This window comes from Gymnogyps californianus, chromosome 8 (genome assembly GCF_018139145.2).
Source record: "Gymnogyps californianus isolate 813 chromosome 8, ASM1813914v2, whole genome shotgun sequence".
In the NCBI taxonomy this organism is placed as follows: Eukaryota; Metazoa; Chordata; class Aves; order Accipitriformes; family Cathartidae; genus Gymnogyps; species Gymnogyps californianus.
In genome coordinates, this window is record NC_059478.1 from 29,058,476 (window position 1) to 29,086,116 (window position 27,641).

At 36.3% G+C, this 27,641-nt stretch overlaps 1 protein-coding gene across 1 annotated transcript in view; it reads right to left on the reverse strand.

Annotated features, from left to right (window-relative positions):
* FAF1 (Fas associated factor 1) overlaps positions 1 to 27,641 on the reverse strand; it is a 174,469-nt gene that overhangs the window by 126,312 nt on the left and 20,516 nt on the right. The window contains exons 3-6 of the mRNA XM_050901028.1: positions 11,871 to 11,917; positions 8,653 to 8,861; positions 5,229 to 5,320; positions 4,777 to 4,865 (exon numbers count right to left, since the gene is read on the reverse strand). Coding sequence (XP_050756985.1) covers positions 4,777 to 4,865; positions 5,229 to 5,320; positions 8,653 to 8,861; positions 11,871 to 11,917 — 437 coding nt within the window. The remainder of the gene's footprint in view (positions 1 to 4,776; positions 4,866 to 5,228; positions 5,321 to 8,652; positions 8,862 to 11,870; positions 11,918 to 27,641) is intronic.

Genomic DNA, 27,641 nt, shown 5'->3' on the forward strand with positions numbered 1-27,641 from the left:
TTAGGATTTCATATGGATTGCCTATATAGCATTGGTTATAGGCATTATCCCGATGCACAGAAACCTCAGTGATGGACCAGGATTCAGCTGGGGTTGAAACTCTACAATATGCAAACAAAAATGCTCCTCTTTGAAACTTAAATTTCAAGCAACGGCAGTTGCAAGAATTTTTTTTCACTAAATTCAAAATATCAAAACTCAAGAGTCTGGAAAGAGTTTATTCACTACCTACTCCATCCAAATTCCAATACAGCACAATTTATAAACCACAAGTCTAATAAATCAAGAATAGAAACAATATTTAGCAAAAAAATGTGTAACTGCAAATAATGCTCATCTTAGGGGACAGCAACTATTCAATCAGTCTACGCAATGCTGAAGCAAGATGGTATTAGTATTGATATCTATTATATTTTAAGCTTCCAGTTTTACTGCTTTTCTATTGTTCTCTAACACTTAACATATAAAATAGATTGGTTGTATCTATTGTTAAGTGACTGCCTTAATGCTTTAATATCTGATGTAATACTTTGCTTTTTAATAGCATTTTTCTTTGAAATTTTAGTAATATTTTAAGCTTTGAAACCAAAAGTATATCCTTAATCAATGATCAGCAAATGCTCCTTTTCATTTCAGTTCTGTAAGTTTTTATGAAATACATTCAGTATTTCCCATTAGGCAATATCTTTCTCAGTCACATGGAGATTTCCCCCAAAATCTCTGAATTTTATATAAATAGGCATGACACAAGGTAATTAACATTTCCATTTTAAACTTACAGATTTATACAAGCTCATGTCAACAGAAGTCCAAATTTACTGTAATTACAGATTATTTACACTAAAACAAAATAAGAAATCAGTATGTAAATGTAATGTTTGTTGTAGCTAATGCAGCAGGAGGTGGTAGATTAGGTTCAAACAGCAATCAGTTAGCAAATCTGGCTAACATGTAAATGAGCAGAAGCCCTTTTGTTTACATTCTATTGCATTTTAAACTTCAGGATTTTTAAACTGTCTCATGAGCAGATGTGAAAATAAAACATTAATCTTACCATTCTTATTGAAGCTTTCAAAGTAACTAAAGCAAGGCACTGCTCCTGTCCAGCTAAACAGACAATACTAATAATTGGAGTTGCAGGTTACATCGTTCTTAATTAACACTCTGCTACAGTTGATAGCGTACAACAAGACACCATGCCACAATCACCACTCCTCTGCAACAATCTAACACACGCGCACTCAGCAATATATGGACCCATTACGTCCAAGATGGGGCTTTTTATTCCTATCCACACAGATGATTACATTTCTTAAATAAATTACAATTGCTTAGCAAAAATACATTATTTGTAATCATCGCCAAGGTATGCACCTGCTCAAATAGCTTTTAACTATTTTGAATCTTCCAATGATTCGTCAGGTATAATAAAGCATCTAAGACTTTCAGCTATTTAGCAAAAAAGTATAAATATAAAATACACTATACCCATTAAAGTGACAACTGAAGAAAAAAAATTGAGAAAAAGTGCCTCCCAGAATATGCAAGATAGAAAGGAGAGACGATCAGGATGAGCTAGCTCCGTGGCCAGACTCACACACCTACACTTTTGATGCTCCCCTCTATTGCATTCTCCAAAACCTTTTCCCTGAACTGGGTATTGCCAGCTTTCAAGAAGCACCCAAGGCAACAAAGGGAAGGAAAGTCTCTCTGAGGAAGTGAAGAATCAGAGCCAGTGCAAGGGATCTCTCCTCCCCTTGGACAATTAAATGATGGACATTCTTTGGCACCTTTCCTTTTAAGACTGCTTTCCAAAGCAAATCGTGTTTTTCTCACCCTCCTGTCCCATCCAGTAACTTTTGAACATACTCACTAGTTTCAAGGAGATCTGACAGCATTATAAAGGTCTCAAAGACTTGGTGTAAAGCAACAGCTGGGTAGAGGAAAGGGACCCAAATTACTACCCACCTTAGTAAAAGGGTGCAGTACAAGTATATTTTTTTTTTTTATACTCCATCCAGCCAACTTCTAGCCAATGATTACAGAACTACCTACAGCATGTGATGTCTCCCTTCTTTTGATATTACTTGGCTACCAGCTGGAGAACAGAGGCAGGGTGAGCTGACCATCTATGCAGGGGAAAAAAATGGCATAGGTGCTACAAAACACATGGGAAGAACTGGAGGCAGTGTCAGAGGTAAGTGAGATCACGGGAAGCATGGAGGGAGAGGGCTGAGTTACTGCAGCCATTGGGATGAGGCAGGAATTCACTAGAAATCAGGTTTCATTACGTCCACAGCTCACAGAACACGTTGTTATTGTTCTGGATATCATGCATGGATAAGTATGGCTTTGCCAACTGAAATTGTGGAAGCAGGGCATGTAATCCTACAGGTGGTATTCGACATTTAAATTTAATCTTTACACCTTGATTTACTAGCATGCGGTAGTAATTCACTGGGTTTCTATTACCTATAAAAGCTTTAGATATGCCACTGATGAACAAAGACACCCTAGGAGATTTGTGCTTGTTTAAACTGCAGGATCACTTTGCCATCACATTTAGATGCTAGTTTTAAGTCAGTTCTGGGTTAAGCCCATTCAGTCTGTCATGATAAACTTCAATGCCTACGTACCAATACGTTGGAAAAGGGTGTTTCAGACACTGTTCTCCCTCAGTGTCAAGAACAGGCACAAATTGGAGTTTATACAGCTGTGACCAGATTGCTCCTTGTAAGAAGGGCACATACATAAAATATCACGTACTGAAGTCTCAGGCTTTTCAAATATCACTTTCTGGAGATATTCAAAATCACAACTATTTAACTCTAGTTCAAAATAGAAGGCATTTGAAGAAAACAACAGATGAACTCACAAAGTAAGAGGCAAAGTTCCTCAACATCCATTAATAATAGATGTGAGCATGATGCTTTTAAAAATTGTGGGTAACAAACTAATCTGAATAATAACTGACCTAACAGTAGGCAGTAAACAGTGTAACTGGGTTTGGTACATTGCTTCAATTAGATGTGTTTTGATCTGCATTGATGCTTTAATTGGAGGCAAGCCTCCCCTTTCATCTAGAATTTATGACTTCAGGGAGATGATCTAGCCTTCAAATTATCCTTGTTTAAATAGCCACTAATTAATCATCGTTTGCTATCCCAAAGCTACCAACTTTATCTTAAAAATATCCAGAACTAATCTCCACTATGAAACAAGTATAAACTGTAAAGGTAACAACCACTTTGATTTTACTAGCTTTACTTGCTTAAAGTAAAGTTTAAAAGTTTACTTGTTCTTCTAAAGAAGAACTTTACTTGTTCTTCTAAATTATTCATCCAATAAAAAAGCCTAAGAACTGTTTTTAAACAGTTTGTTGTTACGTAGTTTATTGCAGTTGCAATAAACAACATTCTTCAGACTCCAGTTTTCTTTCCAGAATCGAAGATGTTCAAATTACAATATACTGGGATACCTGAGTAGAAAGTTTTGAAATTGGAAATGGATTAAAAAAACAAAACCAAACAATTAGTAGCTACAGTGTTTTTCCACAGTATTTTCACTGTCCTTCAATTAGCTGCTTAAGTACAATGGCTTATTGTCCTCACACACAACTACAGCTCCTGTTTGCCCATACAGAGCACATACAGTTCACATACAGCTCACCACCACTCTGCTCCCTCTGTTCCAGTGCCACTATTCCTTCTCTTAATGGTTCTTTTCTTTATCATTATTATTATTATTATAATTCCTATCAGCATTCTTATTTTCTCCACAGGCTACACGGTTATGTGCACAAGTACCTTTCAGTAACACGTGAAGTACTTTCAGCCATTAGGAAACCACTTATTCATTTCTACCGATTGTTAAAGAATTTCCTTCACCAGTAACACGGCTGCATTTGTACAATATTCTCCTGTCGACTAGAAGGGCAGAAAACCAACTCCCTCTGGAGCCGGCTGGAAGGCGCTCGGGCCTGTTTGACCAAGTCCCACCGCCACTCCGCCGCCGGCCCGCCGGGCCGCAGCAGCGCCGCTCTGCCACGCTCAGTTACTGGGCGCCCTCTAGCGGCTACCGGATAACATGCGTATTTTCCTGGTAAAGGGCGCATGCAGGTCTGCCTTGGAGAAAGGGAAGGGCAGGAAAGAAAACAAGCCGAAGTAATCGAAGTAATTGCAAGTTACCTTACAAGAGTAAAGATTCCATTGTCCATAAGATAACATTTCGTTTTCAAACCTTAGCAATATTCACTGACGTACGAACGCTCACCGTTAACTTTTTGAGTATTCAAATGCGCAACAAAAGATATCCCGCTCAGTTAGAGGAAATTAATTATTCAGCCTATCTATGTACATTTTAAAAGTCCAAGAAGATAAGATAAAATAATGTAACAAGCATTTCAGAAAGAACATTCCAATCTGCTGGCAATGATTTATACAAGTTTACGTTAAAAGAACCAACACAATGCAGTAACTTAGGAAAGGCCAGCTCTCGTTTCCACAGGGACTACATTTTTGTTAAAGTCATCGCATCTGGGAGGTGTAAAATTCTGCATGTACGTAAGTGGTGCATGTACCACACCAAGGTTTTAAAAAAAACTTAACAACTTTCTTCTCAACAATGAGGTGCTGAGGTAGTTCATCCCAACACTCACTAAAGCAGTGAAAATGCTTTGTATTTACCAATTGCAGATTCCTGCGAGGATACATGTGGCTTCAGAAAAACCATACAAAACCAAATCATACAAGTAGAATTTATGGCCAAAAGACTTACCCAGAATGACTTGAAGAAGGAGGAGGCAGGTCAGGTGTTAGAACATAAAGACTATTATTTTTTGGCAAGTGTAGAGTTTTTAAAACAGTCTGAGGGGAGAAAAATCATTATAAATATAAAACATTCACCAATTCTGACACATTATTTTATTTCTTTTAATTATTGATACTTATTTACAATACCACCAAATATTTTGTTTTGAGATATACTTACTGTTAACTTCATAACACCCTTTTAGAAGGTGGGCCATGTTATATACAAAACCAAAACAAACCAAAGTGATTTGTCCTGGGGTTTTTTTTTGCAATGTTTTAGTTTAAGACTTCTTTGTATGCCACCCGAGACATGTAACACTGTCTGAAACTTACAATTCTTGCATTGTAATCCCCACCCACAGATGCTCCGTTTGAAACTCTGAATTCAGTTAACTGAAAACACAGTTGAAAACTTACACTATCATCTACATCTCCAGTCTTCCACCCTTTTAACAGCATTTTAGATGCAGGAATCTGAAGTTCATTTTCTAGAATATGTTTGATATCTCCTAAAGAGAAAACAAAGAAAATATACAAAATGTACACACTTACTGCTTTGTTTCAAACAGTACTGAGTTATAATTAAAAAACAAGAGCAAGGAAAAATTTACTATGAAAACCATTTTTAGTCTAGTTACCCTCATAACATACACTTCAAACAGTAAAGGACAAATGAAGACTAAAAAAAAAAAAAAAAAAAAAAATCACATAAAGCATGAATGATTGGAGAATCACATGAGGATTTAACGATTTGGACATATATTTGAATAGTTCTACACCGCGTATGCTAGACACACACATTTGCAGAAGCATGCTATCTGGAGCAATGGACTTTGCCAGCAATAAAGAGGGTGAGTATTTTTGATACCCAATTCCATTATCAATAGTCCTGACCTAAAGAACTGGAATGTTCACACAATTTAACTGCTCTGACAGCTTTTTCAATGTTTTGCACATTTTGATGCTCTCCTCTCCCTGTAGTTATTACAGTCATAAACTAATTCAGGCTGGAAGGTACCTCAGGAGCTCATCTAGCCCAAGCTCAGCTCAAAGGTCTAATTAAACCAGTTTAGTCAAGGATTTGAACACCTCTAAGGATGGAGGTTTGACAATTTCTCTGGCCAACCTGTTCCAGTACTTCACTCTTACAACTGATAAAAAAAATAAATCCTTTTATCTAATGGGAATTTTCGATGTTGCAAATTGTGTCCATTGCCTCTCATCTTATTATCGTGCACCTCCAAGAAGAGCCTGGCTTCATCTTCTCTGTGTCCTCCCAGCAAGTAGTTGTAGACAGAGGTAAGGTCTCTACCTCTCCCCTTCTTTTCCCCAGGCTGAACAGCTCCAGTTCTCTGTGCCTCTCCTCCTATGTTGCCATGTGCTCCAGTCCCGGCTATCTTGCTGGTCTCTGCTGGATTCACTGCAGAATGTCAACGTCTTTCTTGTACTGGGGACCACAAAATTGGATGTAGTGCTCCAGATGCACTCACAAGTGCTAAATAGAGGGGAATAATTATTTCCCTGGATTCATTGACTACATTCTTGCTAACACAGCCTAGAATGTGGCTGGCCTTCTTCACCGCAAGGGTGCACTGCTGATGCACCTCCAGATCCCTTTTTTTAATAAAGTTGCTTTCTAGCCTGTCAGCCCTCAGCCAGCTTTCAGATGGGATAACATGGAGTCATCCTATCCCAGATGCAGGACTTCAACTTTGCTTTCTTTGAACTTCATGAGGCTCCTGTCATCCCATTTCTCCAGGCTGTTCAGGGCCCTCTAAATAACAGCCTTGCCCTCCAGAATATCAGCCACTTTCTCTGATCTGGTATTCTTTGTGAACTTGCCAAGTGTGCTTACCTTAACAACAAGGTTTTTAATAAAGACATTAAGCAACACTGGCGCCAGGATCAACCCTAGAGACATCCCTAAACTAGTAACTGTTCACCAGTCAGACTTTGAGCCCAGCAGTCCAGGCAATTATCTACCTACCTTATCAGCCCACTTACCTAGTCCTTATCTTAACAATATGACTATAAGAATACTACAGCAGAGTATGTCAAAGGCCTTACTAAAGTCAAAGTGACATCCACCTTTCTCCCCTTGTCCACAGAGCCAGTCATCAAATCATAAAAGGCAAGTAATGTTGACTAGGTGCAATTTGCCCTTAGCAAATCTGTGCTGCCTGTTCCAAATCACCTTCTTTTCTTTCCTGCGCTCAGAAAGGGCTTCTAGGGAGATTTTCTCCATAATCTTCCCATGGACCAAGTTCAGCAATTGCCATTTAACAGTGAGCTCACATTTTCCTTAGCCTTTCTTTTCATGCTGATGTACTTCCAGAAGCCCTTCTAATCCCTCAGTTGTTTCAGCTCCACAAGAGCTTTGGTCTTCCCAACTCCAAACCTGCATACTCTGGCAACATCCCTATATTCCTCCTGCGTAGCCCATCACTACCTTCCACCTTCTGTGTACCTTCTTTTTGCATTTAGCTTAGTCAGAAATTCTGTTCTGTGCTGTTCTTCTGCCATGCTTGCTCCTCTTTCTGCATGTTGGAAGGGACTGTTCTTGTGCTTTGAAGAGGTTGTCCTTGAAGATCAACCAGCTCTCTTGGGCCCTTTTGCCCTCAGGGCAGTCTCTCATGGGATCCTGCCGAGCAGATCCCTGAAAAAGCCAAAAATCTTCTTTCCTGAGGTCCACGGTTGAAATTCTACTATTTGCCTTGCTCACTCCTCTCAGGACTTTGAACACAAGGCTGCCCTCAATCTTCATATACCAAGATACAGACAAAAGTTCTACACTAGCTGCTTCTGCCCTACAGCTTAATCATTTATCCCTGAAAAAAGTTAATAAGGGAAAAAAAAAAAATTACAGCTGCAACATTCTGATTTGATCAGACTTTTATATCTGCTTTGCATGGATGCCACTCAGTGCAGTGCTGTGGAAAACATGAAACACTAATCAGGAATTCAAACGAATTACCACTAGGTGGCACCAGCCAATACCAAATCGAATGCTAAAAAGACAAATAAGGATCAAAAGTTTCAATTTCAAAATTTCATCACAGACATAAGGCCGCAGCACTGAAAATTTTTTTAATCAACTATTTCTTCATGTAGTTCCTTATTTAGATCTGTGTAGAGTCTTCACTAAAAATGAAAAATAAAAAAAAATACTCTTCTTCCTTAGCAAAAGTAAATGAACTCACAGTTTGGGGAATGCAAAATGTAACATGCTCTGCAATACTAACAATAGCGTATTTCTAACATACTGCTACAAAATGCATCCGTTTTAGGATAAAGACAATAAAACTGATAAAAGAAATCTTAATTTGCACAAAAGAGTCAAATAAAATTGAAAAAAAAGAAGAATGCAACGATGCTGTTCACATTGGAAAGAATTCCTCTAAATCTTGTCATTAATCCTGCACAGAAAGAGATGCCATACAGATTCGAAAAGGAAATGCCAAGATCATCCACTTATTAGTAGATTGCATCTACACTAATCCTATCCCAAATTACATTTTCATGTCTCAACTTAATCAGTAATCTCCATTTGGTTTCTGAAGCAAGTTCTTAAGAAAACTACATTTCAAAATAAATATTTGATAGATCACTAACCTTTACAATGGATTAGTGAAATTTTGCTTTTTTAAAGCTGCAAAGAGATTTGAAAATGGTTAGTAGCTGCGGAGGCTGCATTTTTGGGGGGATTTTTTTCTTTTTTGAGGGGTTTTGTTTTGGTTTGCCTTTTTTTAGGATTTGCATTTTTGGAGTTGGGTATTTTTGTTTGTTTTTGTTTTAACAATTTTACCACAACAGTTTTCATTTCATTTTTACAAATCCTTACCAACTGTGGAGCTGTCTTCAAGTACTACATCCACATTTCTGTCTCTGTACTCAACCCTGAAGTCAAGCATTCGAGGCTGTCTTTCCACTATTTGTCTAGATGGCACTACATGGCGAAACGCTGAGGATGAGGAAGGAGTTGAAGAAGCTGCTGTAGAATGACTTGTGGGGCCATACGCTGGTCCATGTAAAGTCTCTCCACCGTACTCACTGAAAGATATGCAGATAAGAAGGTTTAAACAGAAGAGCTTGATATGTTTAAATAAAAGTTAGCAAAGCAAAATGAACAGTATTATTCACTTACTGTGGTCCACAGCACACACCTCTTGAATAAACTACACTGTCATATCTGAAAATATTGTTTTATTAATAATTAGAAAATAACTTTCATATCAGCAATATTAACGTTTCAGTGACTCAGAAGTGCTATAGGAGAACAGCTTAGATGACAAACAAGCATTTAAGCCATTATTTCAGTCTAAAGTTCACTATGTAATTAATATCAGAATTATCTTGAGAAGAAGGATTATTTCCTATTCCAGGAGTGCTGTGACCATATAAAAATTGACACCATGGCAATGACCAGCTTTCTACATCATTGGGCTAGTATCAACTTGAAATGAGAATAAGAAATAAAGCTTAAAATACTGCACGTGGATTGGTATTTTCCAATACCAAATTAGTGGAAAACAAGTCAGATGTGAAAATAGTTATGTACTTAAGGCAAATAAATTAAGATAATGAGGTATATATTGCAAAAAATACCTAGAAGTACAACAGTAATGCAATGCTGAATTCTAGCTTGCCTTCAAGTTCAAAATCCTTCAAGCCTCCTGGACATTCATATAAGGATGTCTCCATACCTGGCTCAAGGATACATACAGCATTACAGGTCAGAATAAATTGGGAAACCCTCACTACCCAGAAGCACTTCATCTTCCTCAGTGAGTCTCTCCACAAGAAGCATGTAACTGGGATTAGAAACAAAGGTAACAAAACATGAAATTTAAGGAACATTACTGCAGGCCAAAAAAACCTACGATGTACAGAAATTAAATTTGGAAGGCAAGAAACTTCATAGGGTAAGTCTAGAGCTTTGCCTTGTAGATGTTATCGGGAAGATTATCTGTCCTGGGCAGTTACATGATATGATAGAGGATGCAAGCTAGTAAAATGTATGCACTGAAAGAATGGAAGCCGAGCAAAGAAAGATTTAGGAGATGCTGAGATGTAAGCTGTCTCATTTCCATTCTTAAACAGAACTTATTTGAAAAATGCATTCCGTCCTTCTTGAAGATATCACGAGATCTCTCAAGGGAAATACTTCTTATAGCAAGTCAAATCTGTCATCTAGAGGCTGCCTGAACTTAAAAAAAAAGCATAAATGTGGATGGCATGCATGTCACAGAAGCACAGAAATTATACACAGCTATTGCAAATCCCATCATTGTGCCTTCCACATTTGAAAAAGAGAAACATGTTACGCTTGTAAAACAAGGGGCTCCTTCACTTCTCACATCAGCAGGCTTGGAAGGATGAATTCCCAGCTACAAAGACCCACACTCAAAGACCCATGCTCAAAGGTCAAAGACCCACTTCAGAGTTCTAAAGAGTACAGGAAACAGTCTTATTTTCAGGATTTTAAAAAGTATAAATACCAAATGATATGTTATTGTCTTAAATCTGATGGCCAACTATGAATTAAGTACTATAACCATTTTGTTAACAGACCCAAGAAGCAATGAATATCCTGATTGTCAGGACTGGATTTATTTATTTATTTAAACAACACAACTGAATTATAAAACAAAGGGTTTTTTTCCCTTCAATAAATTAACTTACTTCAGGTCCAGTTGTATTAATTCTACATGATTCCACCACCAAAGGCATCCTACATATCTGACTGGCAACCTCTAATGGAACATAAAAAGCCTCACATCAGTAAAATAAGCCTCATCTGAAAACCACTTCTGAGCCTCCTTTTAAACCACTTCCATTGGAAGAAAAAAAAAAAGAAAAAAAAATATTTGAGACACATTCGACTGTCTAATCATTTCTAAAAATTAATAAATTACTGTAGAAGAAAGCTGTAAGTGGACACTGGACCAGCTTGTTATCCAAGTCAGGCATAACTACTCCCCAGCTCCTTCCCCCTGACCAAACGGTTCCAAACTTCTGGTATTTTGAATATAAATGCTTTGAGGTCAGGACTTATTAACATAGGTAGAAAGAGTGCTCAGCACAATCAAGACTTGATCTCAAATGGAGTAGGTAGGCCTAACGGTAAATAAACATCTAGTAACTCTACTGAGCAAGTAAGGTTTTATCCTGAATCAAAAACTGACTCTATTTAATGATAGCTTTAGTAAGTACTGACAGAGATACCAAAACACCACTTTACCTACATTATGTATCTTTTTTCATCATTAAAATAAACTTTTTAAAACAGTACATTGAGTATTTTCTAAAGAAAATTTTAAACACTATTTTACTGTCTCTCTCAAGTAGCTCAACTCCTGTTCTGCTGTTTTCAATTGCCTCATCAGCACTTAGGAGCTCGGGCTTCAATGACTTCAAGATATCCAGGCATCAGTATACAAGCCAAAATTTAATTCAGAAGCTGAAAGAAAATCAGTAAAGCTACTTCTAGAAGGGAGCAACCTTACTTTATCTAGCACAGTATCTGCTGCCTGTAATTCAATTTAAAAAAAAAAAACAAACAACAACAACAAACAAAACAAAACAAAAAAACCCTACAAAAATACAAACATTTTTGGCCGGGGACAGGGAAGCATGAATACCTTTACAAATGCATAAGGAAAAAGAAAACACTTAGCCAGGTACATCTGTGGATTTGCCTTGCAAATTTTTAGAACTTTGGGAAAAAAACTAACCCCCCCCCAAAAAAAAAAAAACAAACCAAGTCTTGACATCCAAGAAAGCATACCAAAATCCAGACTTAGTAACGAGACACAGAATGACCCAACAACCAATGAATTCAAAATAAAAATTAATTAATTTGAATAGGTGTTTGAGCTGGTCCTCCATCAGTATGGGAAAAATTGAACATTAATCAGCTTTGTCAGGAATAGAATTTGTGGCTCCAGAAACTGCTTTAAAAGGAGAATTACATCATCATCGTAGGATTCAAGAACAAAAAAATGTAACTATTACTCAGCATCATTCTCTGTGTGTACTACTCCAGTCTTCTGTGCTTACCTTTGTAGAATGCCGTTTTCTTGTGGTATTACACCATTTATAGCTGCCTGAAAAGAGAAAACAAATTTTGAGTCAAGCATACAGAGCAACAAAAATACATCAGAACTTCTATAATATGTTTTAAAGAGTGATTAGCTTGCTTTAAAATAGGCCATGAAATGTACTCCATTCAGTGAATATTCTTGGTAAACGATATCGTCATTAAAGTACCTGCATAAATTAAAAACCCTATCTAAGTGAAAATGAACATGACCTGAAGCTCAGACTCCTATATGCGTGCGATGGATTTCCCAGGTGGAATGCATGGGAATAAACTGCATGGCCCAAGCTCAGTAAATCTAACATTTTGTACACTTGGTACATACATACAGTGAACATATCGCTTTCAAATACATTGAGCTACCTGTGCACAGACAAGGCAGCCAGACAGCATGTACACAGAAAAATCTAATGTTTCCCAGAAGTATCAGACCTGCACAAACCTATATACCTGCACAGCTGCACAAACGCTGCATGTTGCAAGCCTGATGTGTTCAGGAATTGCTGAAGTTGGTGCAAACGGCTACTCAACAGCACACATGCCCCCATCACACCTACACCTTCTAGACAACCTGCTTCTAGCTCACACACACAAATACCATCTAGCCTGTTAGGAGTCCTCATGTGCCAGGGAATCACAGAAATGACTACCCCCAAAATTCAAACAATCTTCAGGTAGAACAGGAAGTATTTTTTTAAGTAAGGTTTATGTGGTTAAATATCATCCCATGCTGTCCAGATCATCAGAATAAACAAAATATTACTTATAGGTGTATAAGTACAAACCTGGCAAGCTGCATTCAGACTCGGTCTTACTTGAAATTACAGAGTTATTACCTATAAAATATCCTAATGAATTCTATCTCATATTAAAATGCATTATTTTTAAAAGAGCCACAACATACCCTAGTTGCAAGTTCAAAACCCCATCTCTGACAAAATTGTCTTCTCAGCCTGTTACAGCATTGCGCCGTTCCACGTTGCAGAAAGTTTTAATGCATTTCCAGCACATCTGATGCTATAGAAGTTTGTATAAACTTTGAAATTATATGTAAGTCAGGATGAGGGAAAAACTTGGAAAGCCAATAAGACTCTCTTCAACAGCATTTAGAAGACAATTTATTTCAGACTGCTTTATACCACTAAAAAAAGTGTCTTAAAATCATCTCGTTGCTAGGATTTTTCAGATTTGAGGGGCAGAGAGAGTGATACCATGTGAGCTAGTGAAGATGACTTACACATTTTACTCCTCAGCTGATTAAACTTTGTTCTGATTATTGTTAGAAGATATGGAAGTAAAGATGTCAGAACCCTACCTAACTTCAGACTTTTAATCCTAGCCCAGCAGTGGGCAGATAAGGTGGAATAGCACAGGAGGGAATTTGGCAAGGAATGAGAAAGAATTTAAAAAAATCTGGAGAGGAAAAGAAACCAGACCTCAAAAGACTAATTCTATTTCTGCTCTTTGATGATCTTTATAATCACTATTGTGTTCACAGGTACATATTTGTTAGGCTTAACAGTGAGATTAAAGAGAGCTTGTAGCATCCCACTAATCTCCATTTTCTGCTGTACCAGCAGCGATTCATGCATTTCTACTATCACAGCTTCTAATATCCATTCTCATATGTCAGATATACCTGACCTGTTGGCCAGAATACCTGGTGAATGAGTGTCTGGTCCCTGATGAAGAGGGGAACACTGACATTTAGAAGCTCATAGATTCCCTGGTACTGCAGGAGGACAAAGCCATATACTGCAACTGAACTATGGACAGTCATCATCTATCAACATCATTTTTACAAATTGGCATTAAAAAAAAAATGCAGCTTAAGTAAGTGCTTAATAAACACAAAAATAGTCAAAAATCAAGATTTAAATGCTATGGTTTCTTTTTCTTTAAATATATAAACATGATTTTTTACAATTTCCATTAATAGTTAAGGCTACCTAAAGTAAAAAAGTATTACTGCTGAACTCAGCTAAGTAACTATGATATTGAAATAAGATTTGTCATGTATTTATAAACAAATATTGCATAAATAATAGCAAAAAAGCAGACAAGGAAAAGGGTCACAGGTATCTATAAGCTACAGCAACTACCCATGAGGCTGTATCAAATTACAGTGAAAACAAAGCTTCCTACCAGATCAGTTTTTAAATCAGTTTATCCACCCTGCATGCCAATAATCAGTGGTTTCTTTTTAACAACATGTCTCGTTTATCATCATTGTGGTTTTTGCAGTCATACATAGCTCTTGATCATGTGCATCTAATAAACCTCCCAGAAAAAGCAAGAGGTTTTGGTTTGTTTGGGTTTTTCTGGATTGGCTTCCCCCCACCATACTCTTCAGCAACATACATTTCATTCCTGTCAATCAACAGGTAAAGTTGGTTGAAAGACAAAAATACCCTTTATTTTGCATCTGTAGGATACAGAAAGCAAATACAGGTTTTTGTACCACAGGACCTACACTAATAATGATATGCTGGTGCAACAGAATTCTCTTTACTCAGAGAAAAAGAAGCTGCTTCAGCTATGAAAAAATATAGCACAGCATGGCATTTCCACACTTCTTCTGTCAAAGCTCATGTCTCAGTCTCAGAGGATTAAGTCAGCTCAAACTTTTTCTAAGCCTAGTTAGAGGGGTTAAACACGATAGAGGCTCCAAGCTATTTTCTTTAAAACTGAATAACTCACTTGTTCACGTCCCCAGTTTTGTAAACTTGATGATATTTAAGGGGCACAGCAGCAAGAAAAAACAGCAGCAGCATTATGTACTTTTTTGATGGAAAGACCTCTGTTAACCACACTGTAAAAACAAGGAGTCTGGACACAGTTTGTTAAGCAAGATAGAAGACTAAAATTATGTAGATGGCAAATGGTAGCAGTGCACATGTAGATATTGCATAAATATTAAATATCCATGTTCTTACAAGACATCTATAAGTAGACCCTGCAAAGAAAATAAGAAAAAGGAACAACCATCTGCTTTAGAATTTCATAGGAAGAAGGCTGTGACTATAAAAAAATTTTAAAAAGAACAAGTTATTAAGGCAAGATCTGTTCCAGGCTGTTCTTCCCCAATGTCAGTCCCCTTTGAGAGAGGATCAGGTCTCTATGGTTAAGCAAACATTCAAAGATATTAAATTTTTTTGTCTTTCCAAACAGGGATCATTTGATCATCAAAAACAGCCTGTGTGACTAATATACAGTAATTAAAAAGATGTATTACCCTTGAAACAATGTTAATAACAGGTGCATTAAATCTATTCATGGGTTATTAAATATAAAGATACCATGTCTGGCTCAGAAAATTTCTTCAGCTTCCAATAAGCTGTTGCTGAGAGTGCTACCAGGGAAGTACCACTCCATGCTTACGCTGTTCTCACACTGCATATCCATGAGTGTCATTGCTGGATACTGGGTACCACAGCTTTGACAGGTATTTGCCCATTCTAATGCTATCACTATTTAAAGAGTGAAACTCACCTTAAATGGAAAATTATAGGGGTTTCATAAGATTTTTCCCAAAGCCAAGAATCTTAGGTGTGTCTCAGTGCTATTCATATACAAACTCTACCATAACACTGTTCAAACTTGGAACAGAGGAATAGAAGCGAGGACATAATTATTGTTTTGATGACAACATTCAAACAACTCCAGGCCCACAATTTATTTTAGGAAATTATAAGCCAAATTGAGTTATTCGTGATTTATACATTTTGTTTAGAGATATCAGTCATATATCCAGGAACTCAAACAGTTTATTTAAGAATTTATTAAGCACTGCATGACCTGATCTAATTGGACCTGCTTTGGACCAGACTGACATCCAAAAATAACTTCCAATCTCAAGCACTCTGTGACTTCATCATCCAACAGTATAGGATATATTGATAAACACGACTGAGAATCCTGTTCATTTAAATGAATGGGAAGACAGGAATATGATATCATACTGGACTGATGAGTGCCAATTACAAAGGTTCAAAGTAACAATACTTTTTTTGGTGTTTGTTTCAGCAGCAAGCTTCCAAATTACAGTATCAAAATATATTAAATCCAACTTTTTTGTTTCCTGCAAACGTAGGAAACAATAAAGCAATAGGGTTAATGAAAGGTTCCCAAATTCATTAATAGTTTGGACAACCCAGAAACTCTGTGGTATTCTACAAACAGACTGAAATTATTTAAGTGCCTCAAGAACAGTGTGAAGCAGACTGTGAAATTTAAAGCTTTTCCTCAAGGGAATATTAACTTAAACAGATTAGTCAGTTCTGACTAAATGTGACTATCTTTTATGAGAACAAAACAGTGTCAGAGAGAAAACCAAGAACCACCATTTCTTAATAATCTGATGAAGCAACAATGTTGATGACTTCTTTCAAAATACACAATTATAGTACTAATCATTTAAAAGCAATTAAGCACATCTTACAGTGACTCTCATGGCAGGGAAGTGAGGGTCCTATGAATAATTATGAAGGAACTTTGGTATTTTAGATAGCACAAACATTAAACTCCCGAGTTTAAAATACTCAGTGGTTATCACTAAGTTTGAAGACAGCTTGGATTTGCCAATCATATTATCTAAAAGCAGAGGTCTACATATACTGATTGTATATCCAAATGAGGCGGGGAATTACTTCCTCTTCATTAACTACAGATGGGAGGTAGTTTTTAAATTTCCAGAATTTAGAAGTGATGTTTAGATGCATTATCTTAAGAGTTAAAAGCAGGCCCGGGTAAAAGTGCAGTTAAAGGCTTTTGCAACGGGTGAAGTGGGAGGTGACCTTCCTCCGTGGCCACCTCTTGTTCCCTCTCCTTTCCAATCTCCATACCACACAACGGTTTTGGCCAACAGATACAGACCCTACCCTAGATACAGATCCTTTAAAACTCTCCCCATTCAAATCTCTACCCTAATGAAGAGCAAGAGCTTTTACCAAGCACAACATAAGATCGACTTTCCAAAACGGTATTAGAAAACACATCTCTAAGCAAAAGAAGAAAGCAAGTTCAAGCAGCATGATGCTGGAAGAACAACCCTTTCAGAAGAGGCTAGAGAGATGTAAATACCGTGCACATGTGAAAGCTGCATGATTTTCACTGAGATAAATAACCGTATCAGCTTAACGCAACCAGTACAAGTTTATGTATGAATCAGCTCACACACAATTTTAAAAGCCTTATTTAGGTTTGACCGAAGTCAGCAAGTAAGACCACTTCAGTCTACTTAATAAAGCCCACACAGAGCTTTACATTTGTTTAGCTAAAAATTGAGAAGGTTTACATTAAACAAACACAATACACAAATGAGACATAGACACAGGGTAATAAGAACTGCCATAGCAGATGATTTAATCCAAAATCCAAGTATGTCCAATCAAACAGTATCAACTGCTTCAGAAAGTCACGGGGAAATATAATGGAGTAACTTGCTCATGGGGCATTTTCTTCCAACCCCCCAATTTTCTGTAGGTCTGACACATTTGGATTTCTAGTAATTATAATTTTTTAATTGTATTCCACTTAATGTAATAGCCTCATAATCCACATATTTAATTATTTCTATGAAACTCAGTAAGAGCTTTCTTTGATGAAAGGATTCATTTATTATGACTTTCAAAAATCTATATTCTTCCCCATATGCTACAACTCATAGATTTTACTTTTGGTTTAAAACGTCTGGTAAGCTGAAAAACCAAAAGTTCTGCATTTTGTGTCTTTCCTGCTCATTTTGCCTTTTCTTCTTATTATATATTTAACGTCTCCTTGATACAAAAACAATTTCTCTCAAATCACAAATTCAGAAAGTTTACCCCATGCTGTTCTCTACATTAGCAGAAGTAAAGACAGCTCATCGTCTTAGAGGAAGGGCTGCTAGCAGCTTTTAGGACTATATTTTGAAATATAACCAAAAAATGGTTGTTTTTCTGTTTCACACTACAAAACAAATAGAAACTTATTTTAATATTTGACTGACCCTTTCAGCATTTAATCTTAGATTTATTTCTCAGTCTGATTACACAAATGAATATAACACCAAACCCTACACACAAAACCTCACTATGGAGGCAGAGATGACACAAAAGACAAACGTACTGTGGTTTTGAGTTCTGTAGAATAAAAAAAAAAATTATAACTGTTATATTTTGAAAACATCAGCCAGTATTCCTCTGTGCTATCAATCCATCCTGCTTGAGGATCACTCAAGATTTGTTGAATTTAAACAAATTAAACTTTTTTTTAAAGCTAAAAGTGTAATGAAATATACTAAAAGGCTCTCACTAAGCAATCTATAATACACTAGAAAAATTATTTCTTATCTTTTGTATTTTCAATATATTTTCACAGCATCAAAAGGGTCATTTATACTACTCTGTTTACAACTGTAATTCCATTGCAATTAATTCTACTCCTAATTTGGGCTAAATGTGATATTCCCCCTGAAATACAATATTCTTACTCTAATTTTGTTGCTTTCACATGATAAATTGCTTATCCTAAAGATTTTAAATCCATTATTTTATTTGGTATTCAAACAAAAAAATCCAGATGCTTTGTACAATGGGGAGCTTAAAAAAAAAAAAAACAAAACAAAAAAAACCCAAAACTGAACAAATGTTATCCAGAGAGGAAAAACAAATAATTAAATTATACAGGATAAAGGAAAGCATTAGTGAGACAACACATGCATGAAAGGACCAAAAAAGCAAAAGTGAATTTTAAATTGCTTCCAAACTATAAATCTGCGTGACAAAGGAACTTGCTTTTATATACAACAGTAAAGCAAAACAGGAGAAGCGCAAAGATTTATTAGTTCCTTTTGAGCACAGAAGTATTTCTTACAATGAAACTAACTTGCAGGGCTCTGCTATATGTATATAGTTCAGTAATAACAGTAAATGTTTTGAAATAATGCTCCCCTAATAACTTTCTTTTTGGCAAATACTAATTTGGGCTTGTATTTTCAACAGAACTGATAATAACGGGTAATGCCAGATGTAGAAGTGTCAAAACATTTGTTCTGACCTGCTGATACTGTGATTTCAGGAAACCGGATAAAAAGTAAGTAAGACTATGCATAGATTTTTCTTGCGATCAGTTTTCAACAATAAAAAAGTAGAAAATTTGGGAATAAACAGCAGAAGTTTTACAAACTGATGCTGTCAAAAACATACTGCAAGTATTAGTCAAATACTGCAGTCAACCCGGATTAATAAAATAAAGGTTTACTGAAATCAGCTGTAATACAATCACTTCTTTCTGCCCCAAGACATTGAGATTGTACTGAGATTCCCACGCAGAGGAACATGGCTTCTGTGCAGCTTTATGCAACTATCAAATCTTGCCTGTTACAGGCAAGTCTGCGATGTGTTATTCTAAACAAGAAATTCCATAAAACCTTCTGCAGAAATACTAATTATTTTAGACCAGAGGTTTTTTTACAAACAATTATCACCTTTCTACATACACAGCTACTTTGAAGCCATTACTTTAACAAGTAATGACTGCTATGAGTTTAAGTTATAAAAAATATTATTCGGTTTGGATTTTTAAACGAATGCAATAATATTTAAATAAAAAAATTACTAATTGTGCCCCAGTAGTAACAGAAGCAACCTCTACCTTTGTTATCTTTGGCAGGCTTTTCAAGGCAAAGAAATGAGTCAGCTTTTTCCTGTCGCTTGTGTTATACTTGCTGGCGTTTCCCCAGCTTTGCAAGTCTCAAAGTATTTCCAAGTGCTAGACGTGAAGTTACACCCACAAAGTTTTTACAGAATGCCAACATTCGTCCCCATCGTGGTTAAAATTTAACCAAAAGCTGTAATTGAACTACAATGAAATGTCTTCTATGCATTCTGCTTTATTTCAGCTTGCTTTCTTTACAACAAATATACTTCATGAAAAGCTGCAAAACAATAGAATTGCTAATAAAGCAAAAAATTAACATTTCATCAAAAAAATGCCACATGAATATATTCATACAGATGATTCACTTCATCATCAAGAGAGCACGCGTTGAAATAGTTTACAATTAGCACTCTAGATGTGGTTTCCCATTTCTCCCTACTTCTTTGGTGGCTTCAGCAAATTTTTTCCTGTAGTTCCTACAACATGCCGAAATGCACTAGGAAGCCTTTCAACAGTTAGATATACTTCTATAATCCGGGGGGGGGGAACACATTTTCCACAGTTCTCTAATTTTATATTGTCACTGCATAATTCCCCAAACAAAGCACAATCTCAATAATAAATTCATAACTGGATTTTCCTAGTGTAATGAAAATAAATAACATGAACAGATGAATAAGAAGCTTATGGATCGGTATTTATCTGAGCTGAAACTCTATTTCAGCAGGAATAAAGGAAAATAACCTACCTGAACTATCCACTCAAAACTCATTCATATAGAAAAGGAGCGAGTAGATCATGATGTGTCTGCTGCTTTGACACACATATATGTATCTTGGTCCCAGTCATTAACTTCACAACTTTTTACACTAATACTGCTTCCCCTTCTAACTTAACAGAAAGGAATGCTTATGCTTGATAACAAAACATATTTTGTTACTCCTTAAAACATTAAGCCAGACAGCAGGAGAGTCAGATAAAACAAAGGTTCTGCCTGAAAAAATATCTATGTACTGAACTCCCACATTTCTACCCCTCTCCTAATTATTTTATTTAAATTTGAATGACAACACTAAAACGCACAGGTTGGGGATAGCTACCCCATGACAACATACTTTTTGTTTAGTCTTAAAAAAATAATTTTTTTTAAATCACTCATTGTTATAACATACTAGCTCTTAGCAAGTACTACCAGGGATGAAATCTCAGGACACAAGATAATTCAAAAAGTCCTAGAAGTACTGCCTACAGACTAAGGCCCCTTCACTGAAAAGCTGTAATAACATGAAACATGTTATATGACAGTTTTCAAATTACCCTAACCATAGTCAGCAGACTGCCTAATCACTAATCCATAATAAAAGAATAATGATGCAAGATTTAGCTTAAAAGTTCGGAAAACAGAAAATCCCAAGCCAAAGTATGTAACCTAAAACTTGTCTCACAGTATTTCTCCTTATACCTCTCGACAGCCTATGCTATACTGCTGGTGCTGCAGCAACCCAGGTCTTCCAGGACCAGCTAAGGAGAGTTTATTTAAATAAAACTAGGACAGAACTGTTAAGATATTCAACAGCATTATAAGTAAATCCATTTTTTAAATACTCTGCTTTGAAAGCCTGATGGGTCTAGATGAATCCTAGCTTCTGTGGTAAAGTCTGTCACAATTACGGTTCACTTGCAAAATACTCACAGCATTGGCACAGATGCTGGTTCTTAAATTAAATAATTTACTTCATTTTTCTACTACTCATACATTCCCAGCATGACTCCATGACAGACTAATCACTTGTCAAACACACGTTTATAAGACGTATGCAATTTTCAGTTCAACTAGTCACAGAGTAATATACTACAAACTACTTACAGATACCTCATTACCAGCCACTTCACTATTAATATATTCTAGAAATTTGCTCTTAAATTTGAATGTCTCAAGACAAATTAATGCTATGCAATCTTCACAGAAATTGCCAATACAGAGGTACCAGCCTCTGAAAATAAGTATTTGTAAAACATAAGGCGTTTGTAATGCATACATATAGCTACAGCGATACTATCAGGCACTACTGTGATCTCAGGTGCCGCTTTTTGGTTATTCTCAGAACACAAAACTCTCTTACAAGAACAAGAGTCTTTTTCCATGAACAGAAATCTAAATTTATTAGTCCCATTGCCTGTTTGATCACTGTGCAAGAAAAACTTAAGTAAAGGAGCTTATTTCTCAAGTAACTAAATTCCATCTGTTATTTGGAAAGGAGAGACACAGCTTACTTTACAATGTGGACAGCAAAGTTTTACCTCAAAATCTCCTCCGCTCTCTTTCTGGCCAGACATTAAAATTTCATATGCATCATCACAGCAATGTGGCTAAAAAATACAGCCATAAAATACATAATCACAATCCCTTCGTTATCCTCCAGTGAATAAAGCAGGCTTTTTCTATTAGAAAAATTAAAATCAATAGTTATGAAACAAACTATTTTAGATTAACATAATCCCCTTAGTGTCTAGAAAACTATCTGCTATATTGCAAGTTAACCATTACATTTGCTAAAATTGTGAAGGGGTGAAAGATATGGATTTCTTCACAGATACTGAAGAATTATGCCAGTTTAACAGGAACAGGGCGTTCATCTAGAAGACACCTTGCCCAAGCTATACCAGTTTTACTCTGTGGGAAAGATATATACCCCATTACACCTTCCTTCAATCAACAATGTGAGAATTAGTCCCTTCTGATGAATCAACAAAACTGCAAAGCATATATGAAACAGCACTAAAGAAAACACATTTAAAGCCATGACTCTTAATTACCTTAAACAAAAAAAAAAATCCCTACCTCCTTCAGAGCTATCAGTTTTTTCATCCTCCCAAACAACTGCCTTCAAATTGAAGGAAAAAATAATTTATGTATTTAACCCTAATTCATGGTTTCCATAAAGTTGCAAACTACACATCCCTTGGCCTCAATCCGTTTAAACATGGTAGACCAAAATGAGCCCTAAATACAGTTAGTCACCTACTAAACAAATAATTTTATAATGTTAATATTTTAGCAGTACCTTGAAAATAGAAGACAAGAATGCCACTGCATAGCACCAGTTTTCCATAATGAAAGCTCAAGTCTTCCCAAGCTCTGAGGCTGTCAAGACTTTTTCCGTGAAATAAGCACCATGTTTCAGCAGAAGAGCAATTTAAAGAAATGAAAACTGTTTTCACCAAATTCCCAAACAATCTCTCTCAGACAAGGCTTTGCCCTGGTAAGGAGACACAGTAATTTCCTCAGGGGTGGGGGAAGAAGAGTTTGTATTTCTTACTCATTCACCTGCCTTAGGACCAAAAAAGAAAGAGACAGAAATGAACTGAAGAAACCCAACGTCCCCCTGAGTCTAGTACACAATTTAGCTATTATTTGTTGGGGTAAAGTACATTTTGAGAGGTTTTTTTGTACCTGAATAGTCCCAGGCAAGATCCATGGGAATCTAATAAAGTTTTGCGATATCAGACTACAGATGAGGAAAACAATTTCAGTTTTCAAATCTTTCTCTACAGACAAGCCTGAGACTGCCCCCTTCCCAAGCTCTTTCTTCACAGGGGAACACTGTGAAACTTGAGATTCTTGGATATTTACACAATATCAGCAGCTACAGCATTGATTACAGCTTTCACGGGTTTCCTTATAAAAATCACAAGATATGGCAACGTTAACATGATCCAAGAAGTGTTTCTCAACCTCTTTTGAAAGAGCAAAGGGTCATCCAAACAAGAAAACAAATCCAAAGACCACCTAAGTTTTTTTAAAAAAAAAAAAAAAAATCCAAGGGACCAACCTATGTAATAAAATAATAGTTTACTCAAAACAAAAGTTGAGAACACACAAGTTAGACATTTGCTACTTTTATTCTCCCTTTAGTATGTTTGTTTCCTTGCTTGCATGTGTCAGAAGGTGTACATGACATTTTTATTGGGTTTGGCTCCATTTTATTTTAACTGTAGTTGCTCTGTTGACCACTTTCTGATGTCTAACCACCTGCAGGCAATGGACCAAGACTGATGCAGAGACACAACAGGATCAATCGCAATTTGTGCTCTCGTCGAAGTCATGTGAAATGACTGTCACAGAGGCAATATACTGAACACTTTCCTGCATCACCTGAGGTATCAACTACTGCCATTATTGAAAGTCTCAGAAGAAAGCAGTTTGGATTTGGTAGGACCACAAAGACTGGGCTACCTTGCTGCTAGCAGAGGTAATCTTCCTTCCTTGAAGCACATTACTGAGGTGACAAAGCAGGAGTCTTATTATGCATTCTGCAAGAAAGAATCTTAATTTCCTGCACATGTATTAGCAGTGGTGGTTTGGTTTGGTTTTTTTAACAGATTAATGTGCATACAGCTATGTGGAAAGTCATACCAGGCTTACCACTGCCTATAGATCCACATATTTCATACCATCTTCAATGTAGAAAATAAACAAAAAGGAAGCATCTGTTTTACCCGAGATGAAGGCATTCAAAAGTAAATAAAAACAATGAATTTAATAATAATGGGTTTTTTTAAGAATTAGCTAGTCTTCTTTGCTACCACCCAGCTGCATAAAATACACAGCATGCATCTGAGCTTACTCAAAGAGACAGAAATGTCACTTTGGGAGCTGCAAAAAGCTGGAAATACAAAGAATGAGAAATCAAACGATTTTTGCAAGCAGGGATCCCTAATTTAACAGAAAGTACATTAAATCCAAAAGGGATTTCTGTAGTCCTTTGTAAAACAAACGTTCACATACAATTTAATTGTGTCCTACTAGAAGAGATTAATGCTGCAGTTGGACATACAAGAAACCTGCAACTCCTGTATTTCCTGGAGAACAGGCACCATGCCCACAGGACGCCTGCACCAGCGGGATGCCTGTCCACCAACATTACTTGTCATTACCTAACTCAGAGCTTCCTTAGCTCTGCTGGCAGCAGGATTTTGAATGCTGTCCAGGCAACTCAGCGCAGTAACAGCGAGCATAAACTAACTGAGCTGACAATAACATGTTCAACAGGACATCAAGATCCAGAAGAGGACACCTGTGTAAAACAAAACTTTAAAAGCTCCTTAAAAAAAACCTGGGATACAAACCTCTGGTTCCCACAGGCAGATGTGACTGTTCATTTGACCACAGGGAGAATGTTATTAATACAGATAAACCCATGTTCCTAACAGTGAAAATCCCTCAGATCTAGTCCTAATGAGAGGAGCACACCATGAACTTCTCACTAGTCCCATAGTCAGTGCTGTCAAATGTGTGTCATATGCAGTATGCAACTCTGAAGTAAAGAAAACAGCAGGTCAACAATACAAGATAAAAGGGGTCAATGTGATGAACACGATCACCACAATGTGTAGCCCTGGTTCTCCAGCCACTGAAATACAGCCTGCTTGGAATGAAAGAAGAGAGCTGCTAAACATATGACAATACTGTCCCACATTTAAGGAAAAGAAATGGCCCTGTGCCAAACTTAAATTAATCACCTAGTTTCTCAAGGCAGACTAATTCAAATCGATCAAAAAAATGTACAAAGAGATACAACATCAAAGCTTTTGCAGGGCAAATCAGTTAGAAAAACAGACAAAAGACATCATTAGTGTATTAGTTTTTACCAACTTGTACTGAGATTTACTACACATTATAACAAAAGAACTAAGTTAATGGTTAGAAAGCCATAAAAGATACAAATATCAGATTGTTGATAACTGTCAAGAGCCAATGGCCCATTTTCTGCCTAGGAATCCCATCTAAACTGCACCTCCACAAGAAATAAAAAAGAAAAATTGCAAAGCCCTAGCTTATTTTTCTCAGTTCAATTTTTTTTTTAACTTCCTTTTTTCCGAAAGACAACATTACATAGAAGTAAATATAAATATAGAAACAAAATGGATACTTATATTAAAAAAAAAAATCCTGTCTGACAACTAACAACTATTTTTAAAAGGTTTTTGCATCTCGCTGTTTAAAAACCCTCATCTTCTGTGTAAGTTATCCATTCAAAAGAAAAAACTATAGTTGAGAGTTGAAGCTTTATAAAAACAGATGTTCAAAATATACAATTTCTCTTTCCAAGGTACAGAAACGCTTTTTGTCAGCTGACTCTTGGAAGCTGTGTACAACAGGAACTGCAAGTCATCACATTTCCAGGTGCACTAAACTGCTGGTTTTACTGAAGTTATACTGTGCTTTGAGCCTCTACCAGAATACAGAATAACGAAGCTAAATACAGCAGGAAGGCACAAAGGTCATTTTAAGAATATATATTGAAAATAAAAAACAGATTTATTATTTTTTTATAATCATTATACACACATTTATAATGAAGTGAAAATGGGATAACCCCGCCCCTTTAATTTTGATGAAATTTATTTTCTTCTTAAAGTGACGTTAAGCAGTACCTACATTACGATGTCTATTGGAAAAGACATGAAATAAAAATAATTTTAAACCAGTGAACAGGAGTAACAACAGAAATGGTCATACTGGAAAAAGTAGAAAATGAAGCATGGTGAATCCTGCTTTTCATTCAAAAAAACTATTCTGATTACCAGTACAGAATATAAAGTCATGCTATATATGAAGGATTTGAGTTTTTCATTAAACCTGTGAAAGGTACAGGAGACCAGGTTTCATGTGCAGATGCAAGCATTTGATTTCAGGAGAGCGAAGAGCTATCACCTATGTAATAACCTCATATATACGAAGGTCCATATTCATAAGGTCAAGTAGATTATAGATTCTTGCATTAATGGGTCATTTCCTTTACATATGTACCATCATCAAAAAGATTTCAACAGACACATAGTTGGGATTTTTCATACTTTTATTGTTTTTACACAAAGTTTAAGATACATTTATACTGCCATTCTTACCTTCAAATGCCAAAACAGAAGGTCATAGTTTAAATGGGCAAGCTATGACACCATCAGACTTTACAATAGACAAAAATTCCTAACTTCTGCTTCCTCAGATGTTAAAAATGATTGTAAATTAATAGAGCTCAAAGAAATGACACTCAGGAAATAACATATCAGCAATCCTGGTAGGCTTAAGAGAGTTTGATCCATTTATTGCAGAACAGTTTCATAATGATGAAGGCCTGAGGAGATCATTACATTGTCTATGTTGATCTTCTGTATCTCACAAAACAGCTAAAACATTTCATCGCCCAGCCTATAATAAGCCTAGTAATTAGGCTACAGTGTTCTAATACAGAAAAAAACCCTAAGCTGCTATATATGCAGCAGACCACCACAAAGGCCAAGTCATATGCAACAGTGGGGAACTAATTATTGGCAAGATTAGACTTCATGATCCCACCAAGCAATTCATGTGCTGTTACTGCACATGAATTCCTCTGCAGCACTCTCGTGATCAATTTGATCTTAAGCACTTGAACAAAGCCTAGCAATCAAACACTTATGAAAGACAGTTTCCTATATCACTTCAAACAGCTACAAACATGATTTGAACACTGTAAAACATATACAACTCTGAGACATTAAATTTATTTAGTTCCAAGTTGAAGATAAATTAACGGCAGTTTATATTGCCTTAAAGTATCCCATATAGAGGAACAGACATGAAGACTTCTAATTGCAGGTGGGTAATCTTTAAAAGTTCAAAAATAGGAAGCTGATGTTTCAGTTCTAAATCAAAAAGAAAAAAGAATTCAGATGAATTCTTAACGAAAAACATAAATGGCTATCAGAAAAACTAAACCAAGAAAGGAGTTCCTTACACTTCACTCAGGTTTGGCTTTTTTTAAAGGTAAGGCCAAGTGTCCAAAAGATACAAAACACAGTAACACTCACTGAAGTAACAGGAAAGACACTGGTGACATTTTAACCCTTGATACTAAAATCTACTAGCAAGACCAGGAAAAAAAAAAAAAAGTATGGAGAAAATAAGCCGCAGGAGTATTGCATCAGTGCAAACAAAGAAATCCTCAAAAAAAGCTTACACAAAAACATAGTACTTGTAGCATGACATTAGAAACTTATTTTGTGAACCATATAAGCTCTACTATCTCTGTGCATTCTGATGTACT